The sequence below is a fragment of the Numenius arquata genome, chromosome 10 (genome assembly GCF_964106895.1).
Source record: "Numenius arquata chromosome 10, bNumArq3.hap1.1, whole genome shotgun sequence".
In the NCBI taxonomy this organism is placed as follows: Eukaryota; Metazoa; Chordata; class Aves; order Charadriiformes; family Scolopacidae; genus Numenius; species Numenius arquata.
The window spans coordinates 51,464,741-51,472,267 of NC_133585.1; the positions used below are offsets into that span (position 1 = coordinate 51,464,741).

Below are 7,527 nucleotides of genomic sequence, written 5' to 3' on the forward strand. Positions count from 1 at the left end.
TGTATGTAATGCTATATGCTGTCTTTTTCAATATATTTTTTTTTTAAGTAAAAAAAATGTATAAAGCTTGAACTTTGTCTGGAGACTTTGAACAGATGTTGATGTAGTGATTTATTTCCTTCCCTCCCCAACCCTGAAAGCAAATTAACTGATGTTTTCCATATGCTTTCAAGCAGTTGGTGGGTAAGAAATGGGTAAATAAAAAGTAGCTTAAGCAAGTAGCTAATTTGACTGCAAAGAATATATAATCTTTGTTTTGGTTGTAGTTTGTATGAGACTAAAGATAAATCATTGGGCTTTAATTCCTGGAAATACTGAAGGATTTAGTTGTGGATGGTGGCGGGAAACTATTTGCAAGTAGGGAGCAATGTTAAGATTCTTTCCTGTCTTGCATATGACCCCATGTTTAGTCTTCATTAGCAGTTTTTGCTTCAATTTAAATATGCTTTTAAAGCTCAATCTGCTAGAGAAACTGAGTATAAATTGTCATAATGAGAAACAGTTAAGTAGCTTTCAAAATAAACTTCTAAAAATGTTTGGCTTGCACTTTGAGGAAGGTAGGAGTGAAAGACTAAAAGATGGTACCTGATACATTAAGGGGCTACTGTATTTTTTCAAGTCCAAAGAAACTCCTAATGCAGCAAACTTTCAGTGTCAACTCTTCTGAATTTAACAAATAAGTGTTGTAACTTGTTTCACAGAACTGAAGACCATAGCTATAGAATTGGCTCTCATTATCCTTTGCCTAAAATAGATCTTCTTCCTCATTGTCCTGCTCTTCAGCTGGATTTCACGCTCCCAGTCCTCTTTTCTGAGAGTCAGCTTTCAATATTCTCTGTTCTGTCAGCCTTGCTTTTCACTTGTGCTAGTTCTTCATGTTCAAGAAGGATAAATCTGTGAATAGAATTATATATGCTGATATGCAGGTAAAGTCTTAGTGCCAGTTAGCAGGATACAGATAAATGGCTTGCTGCCTCTACTGGAGGAGAGTTGTCAGCTACTGCCACCCTGTGACTGTAGGAGCCATGAGAAGTGAGATGTTTGGTTAGTCAGCCTTTGACTTGACTGGGACATATAGAGTTCTTCTCTACTCGTATCCTTCCCAATAAGCTGTGTTTTAGAGCAGAAATGACTTGGCTCTTAAAACATGAGCTTGGTTTGGTGATGAGGTGATGAGTTCGGTACTGTTTCTATGAGGGCACCAGAACCCTCACTGATACTCTCATCTCCCTGCTGTTGACACACCTCCTGTTCACCGTGTTGTAGCTCACAGCATTCCTATATCCTGTGCTGAGGTAAGCACTGGGAACACTTGGGATGAGTTTTTCAGGAATTGGTCTCTGAACTACACTAGTGATTTCTTCTAGTCTGAGAATTTATATTAGTGCCTGAAGATTCTTTAGCCAGTTCCTTGCCCATTTTACAATTGTACTAATCCCCTAGGCTAATAGTTGGCCTGGTATTTTATCAGCCCTTGTTGATAGTTATTACCAATGTGGCCTTAACGTAAAACTGGATTTTCTGTCCCATTCCTCTAGATCAGTTTTAGAGTCCTGATAATATTTACCAGGCTCTTCTTACTGTCTCCTGTCACCCAGACATGCCGAGGTGCTCCCAAGCTGGTGCGACGGTTTGGATCTTTGTTGCTTCTGAGGACTCTTGTGTGGAGCTTTCAGAGTTTTTGAGCTCCTGCTTCCCCCACAGTTGTGTGCAGTGGGCATCTCAAGTTTTGCCTCGGTCTTGTTTATCTTGCCTATCTCTCTGTCCTCACTTCTTAAAAGGTATTTTATTGTCCTGCTGATCCTTAAATAACAAGAGTCCTGTCCTGTGTCCCCCTTCTACCCACCAAAGAAAACTTACACACCCCTGGGTGTTATCTGGAGAAGAAAATACTTAAATCGGGGATCATCTCTGGGTACTTCAGGCTCTCTCTGTTCCTGACTCATTGTTTTACTTATATATTCTCTTACTACAGATTTTTTTTTTAATTTAGCTTGTAAGGTCTGACCTGATTCTCTGGCAACCTCTTTACCTATAAACCTTTAATCTTGTTGGTGCTTTTCTTATATCTTGTGACCTTGGTTTTTGATCCTAATAGTGCCCATACACCCAGTTCTATCCAGAGAAGTTGTTCTTAGTTTTCCACTTGGTACACAAATCTGGATAACCTTCAATTTAAAGAAATTGCAGGTTTCCTTATAGAGAAGTCTTGAGTGCTCTGAGCCCCAAGGTATTAACTTGTTTACTTTTGGACAACAAACAGGTGATTGTGTAATACACAGGTTTTTTTTGTCACTAGTTTTAGTGTGATGCACCTGCTGCTTCCTGAAGCTGAAACAGACACATTGCCAGGCTGAGGGGTAATATTTCTGGATCCAGCAGAATTTCTTTAAATAAATAAAAATAAGTTTCCTCTGATAAATTCATATTATTCAAATAGCAGGTAGGAACACTGCTGCTAGGCTGGAAGACAACAGATGCTTCCAATTACTACTTACTATACTTCATACTGATAGAAAATGTTGGGTCTCAAAAACCACGAGTAGAGATTTTTGTACTAATGCATAAACTTCATCTTGCCTCTTTAGTGGGGGTTATTGAGAACCACTGGAGAAAGTGTTTGTTGCAAAGAGTGTTTGTTAACTTCCCTTCATCGTAGCACACACTAACAAGTGGCTGTTTGCAGGTGTGTGTGAAAGGGCCAAACGTATTCCGTGGCTATTTGAAAGATCCAGAAAAAACAGCAGAAGCTCTGGACAAAGATGGCTGGCTCCATACAGGAGATATTGGGAAATGGCTACCAGTAAGTTAATGTATAGAGCTGAAATGTACTTCTGTAGTCATTAGCAGGAATTTAACACACAAAAAATTGAAAATATTTGGCATTAAACACAATTAATTAGGTGAAAGACAAGTAATTTTAGGAGGAGGATAATTACTGCTGTAGATAAATCTGTGTGCTAGAAAGGTATTAGCAGTGCCAATCCTGAGGCTTTCCCTACCTCAGGTTAGATGGGTGCAGAGCCTGTTTTCTTCTAACATTACTTTGGCAGTACTCTGGCTCTGGCACTATTTTACTGTACAGCCTAATCTACCTTAAATAAACTGTCTTGGATCATTCCCAGCACTTAAGTTTGTATTAAACCAGGATTCAGGCAATAGCACTTTCGGTCTGTTGTCGAAAGCTTAACAAAGGTTGCACGGTAATACCTGAAGTTGAAATACACAGAAAAAAGCTCTTGTTTGTATGTTTTAATTCTGTTCTGGTTCATTATGTGATCCAGCGTGGTGCACTAATGCTGCGTAGATTGGTTTTCCACTTGAAGTGCCTCTTCTGAGTGGAAGTTATTTCTGTCAACAGAATGGTACGTTGAAGATCATTGACCGGAAAAAACACATATTTAAACTAGCCCAGGGAGAGTACATAGCACCAGAGAAAATAGAAAACGTGTACCTGAGATGTGAAGCACTTGCTCAAGTGTTTGTCCACGGAGAGAGCTTGCAGGTAAGCATTCTTCAGGTCATTTAAAAAATGAATGCAAGAGGAGATGGCAGAAAAGGGTTTTGCTTTTCTCCCTCCCTCCAACCCAAACTTGAGACTGAAATCTTAAAAAATTTTAACATTACGCATTTTGGTTCTGAATGCAGTTCCAACTCCAGCAGTTATACAGCATGTTTTTGGGTTTAATTTCAGACCAGATAGTAGAGCTGGAATAACTTAACTGAGTATTAATGACTGTACATAAATTGCTAAGAGTGTGCAGGGAAAATAATAATTAAAAACCCAAAAACACAGCCCTAACAAAACCTCCATAAACCCAAGATATCCAGGTGTAAATTGAAATGTGGGTCTTGATAATTATTACTCTTGTGAAGTGCAAGCTTCTGAACTGCACTCTGTGTCCAAGTAGCAGGAAGATGCTGACTTAACAGCAGGATGAGACCTGCTGTCCAAAACCTAACCCTGATGAGCAAGAAATCTGTAGGAATGAAAGTGTTGATTTTTAAAAAGAAAGGAAAAGAAAAAGAAAAAAGCTTGACAAAAATTCCTTTTTTAGGCCTTCTTAGTAGCAATTGTGGTACCAGATCCTGAGACTTTGCGCAACTGGGCCAAGAAAAAGGGATTTGAAGGCTCGTATGAAGAGCTCTGCAAAAACAAGGTGAGTCCTGGCTAAGGAAGCCGTGTAGCTGTTCTGCACCAGCTGTTTCAAGCCGTACAACATATTCCTGTATCCACAGGACCTCAAAAAACGCATTCTGGAAGACATGCTGAGGATCGGGAAAGAATCTGGTTTGAAGTCATTTGAACAGGTAAGATGCTAATGAGAACCGAACACCTTGTTCTTCAAACTTCTCAATCCCAATATAATATGACTCTGCGGAAACTGGTTTTCATTTGCAGCTGGAAGATCTTTTAAAGTGGTGGGCTTTTGTTAGGATGTCTAGGCAATCTTTTTAATGGCCTTGTCTATTCCGAGGAGTGCAGCTTAGCTAGTAATATATTTTATTTTTCCAGGTTAAAGACATCTTCATGCACACGGAAATGTTTTCTATTGAAAACGGCCTGCTGACGCCCACACTGAAGGCGAAGAGACCAGAGCTGCGAAAATATTTCCAGTCGCAGATAGACGAACTCTATGCTAATGCCAAAATGTAACTGCTGAGCAGAACTGCGAGGGAAAGTGGCGCGTGTCTGATGTCTACTGTTGGCCTTCATATCTGTAATTTGACTACAGCAAACCTAGGGAAGGAAACTGTGCAATCATTAACTTGTACAAAAATGGGTACTTGCCATAGGAACACGGAAGAGATGGACACACTGCCTTACTGTCGAGTTGTGTTGCATACTGTTTTTATGGTGACCTACAATTTCCAAAAAGAGCCTTAACTATAAATGGTAACTATATATGTAAGTTATTTAAGACTTCCTTGGCCAAAAAACAAATGGGACTCTCCTTCACCAAGGAGCTACGGTTTTCTTATTGCCAGCGTGTTTGCTGTCTGCAGTGTCTCTTGCAGTTGTCAATTCCACAAAGGATTTGGCGGGTTTGAAAATGCCTCTATCTTGCATCCTCAGAAGGATGACTTAGTAAAAAAAAAAACAACAACCAAACACCAACCACCAAAAATACCCTCCTCTACGGTTGTACAGCCGGTATCACACCTTGCATTAGTCCTAATATTAACTGGGGTAAGGATTTTGAGTGGTTTTTCTCCCTTTTATATCTGCAGCCAGTTCTGAGATCTGCTTTCCATAAGGGTAGAAGTCAGAACTCCACCCGGAGGAGACTGCTGAGTACAAGTTCCTCGCTGGTTCCGTGCTGAAAGCGCGGGTAATTCAGCTGGCGTGGCCTTGGCTATGTTAACACACCCCCAGGGTAATGGCAGCCCCGTAAACCAACAGATCCCAACTCTGGCAAAAAAAAACAAAACAAAACAAAAACCCAACAAAACCACAACGCTAGAGACCGAAAACCAAAACCATTCAGGAGGCTGGGCTGTGCTAACAGTCAGGTAAACACCCCACCTGTACTACCCACTCGTTTCCCTGTATTTAAAATGCATCTTTTTATTTAAAAAAAAATTAAAATGTGCCAGGTCCTCTGTAAGCAGAAGAGCTTCTGACATAACCTCTCGGTTTTCTGTGCTTTACGTATGAGCCACTGAGTATATTTCTTCACCGAATAGCAAAATAGGTCAGGTAGAATGGTTATTTTTTATTTTATTTTTTTTTGCCTGATGCTTTGCAGCAATTGGGAAGTATTTAAATACGCCAACAGAACTGTGTGTTGGCACAGGATAGGTATTTGTTCAGGGATTAAAAACCTAATTCACAGATAAATTACAAAAATAACTGGTTACCTTTTTTTTTGAGAAATCAGCAGAAATAAGCCTTATTACAGCATAAGTCTTGCTATCCTTAACAGAGTTGGTTTTGCATTAGCATTCATTGCTGTTTTTTTTTTTTTAAAACATGGATATATGTAAAATACAAGCACAACGAGGTTTGCACTAAGATTTGTGTGTGATTGTAATGCACTACTCTGTAGCATAATTTCATACCTGTGTGCAATTAAAAGTACACAAATCCGAGTCAACTGTTAGAGCGGTAGTTTGTTACATTGGAATTCAAATGTTTGCTTAGTGTTGGCTATTTCTATGTTTTATAAAACCAAAACAATTTTCAAAACCAATGAAGGAAACCAAAATAAATATTTCTGCATTTCAAGTGGGTGAAGTATGTGTGTTTTATCAAGGAAGGATGCTGCTGAGGTGTAACTTGGTAACTCTTGACAAGCTGTGAAACTCCACTGCTCCAAATACTCTAAATGGAGCAGAAATGCTGGTGGTTGACACTTTACTTCTGGAAGGTGACTTTCTGTTTCAGTCTGATATTTATGGGTAGGTTTTTGGCCAGTATTTTTAAGAAAGGGACGGTGTTGTATGTAACTTGCTCTATGTCTTCAGTAATGGTTTCTGACAGGTTTCTTATGATCATCATAAATGACTTGAATGAAATCTAGAGTTTTCTTAAACTCTTGTTCTGCTTTTGGGGATCATGGTGGTTGTTGTTACTGTGTTGTCCTTCTTCCCCTTCCCCCTTTATACCATGTATCTGGCTTTAATCAGCAGTGGGGCATGAAAGATTTCATGGGCAGATTTATCAGACCGTAGTAGATGAAGCATCACCAATCAAGACAATGCTTAGAGCCATCCTGATGTTACCGTGAAATAAGCACAATTCTGCTTCTAGTCACAGACTTTTTTTTCCTTTTGAGTAATTTTCTATGTCCTTTTATACATTCCTTCCCTGCTGAAAGAACTCTAAACCAAGTTTTTGTTGCTTATTCAATACTATGTTCAAGTATGTGTGTATGCTGCTTGGAAAGAGTGAAATCTCACCACGCCTCTCCTAATGGAGACAGTTGAGAGCTGGATCTAAGGTTTATGTTCTTGGCTCATCCTGTCAAAGTAAGCTTTCTGGAAGAGCCACTTCTCACTGCAGAAATGAAGCTGTGATGTATGGAGATGCCCAGAGGGCTGGAGCCCCTCTGCTGTGAGGACAGGCTGAGAGAGTTGGGGGGGTTCAGCCTGGAGAAGGCTCCGGGGAGACCTTAGAGCCCCTTCCAGTCCCTAAAGGGGCTCCAGGAGAGATGGGGAGGGACTCTTGACCAGGGAGTGGAGCCATAGGATGAGGGGGAATGGTTTTAAACTGAAAGAGGGGAGATTGAGATTAGATATTAGGAAGAAATTCTTTGCTGTGAGGGTGGTGAGACCCTGGCCCAGGTTGCCCAGAGAAGCTGTGGCTGCACCATCCCTGGAGGTGTCCAAGGCCAGGCTGGACGGGGGCTTTGAGCAACCTAGTCCTGTGGGAGACCCAAACCATTCTGTGATTTTATGTATTACTGCTTGGTACCATCAGCTTGTGGACTGCTAAACTATAATTGTAAGGAGACCATTCCATGTGATATTCCTGAAGTTTTAGCTTATTTGCTTGGAAAAAGCGGGGTGGGGGACAACAGATCC

General features: G+C 40.4%; 1 protein-coding gene across 7 annotated transcripts in view; it reads left to right on the plus strand.

Annotated features, from left to right (window-relative positions):
• The window catches only part of ACSL1 (acyl-CoA synthetase long chain family member 1), a 40,144-nt gene extending 33,917 nt beyond the window's left edge, over positions 1 to 6,227 (plus strand). For all 7 annotated transcript variants that reach the window (XM_074154519.1, XM_074154518.1, XM_074154520.1 and 4 more), the window contains 5 exons: positions 2,687 to 2,803; positions 3,362 to 3,505; positions 4,059 to 4,160; positions 4,240 to 4,311; positions 4,517 to 6,227. In XM_074154519.1, the coding sequence (XP_074010620.1) occupies positions 2,687 to 2,803; positions 3,362 to 3,505; positions 4,059 to 4,160; positions 4,240 to 4,311; positions 4,517 to 4,657 (576 nt within the window). In that variant the 3' untranslated portion in view covers positions 4,658 to 6,227. The remainder of the gene's footprint in view (positions 1 to 2,686; positions 2,804 to 3,361; positions 3,506 to 4,058; positions 4,161 to 4,239; positions 4,312 to 4,516) is intronic.
• Positions 6,228 to 7,527: the final 1,300 nt, after the last annotated feature.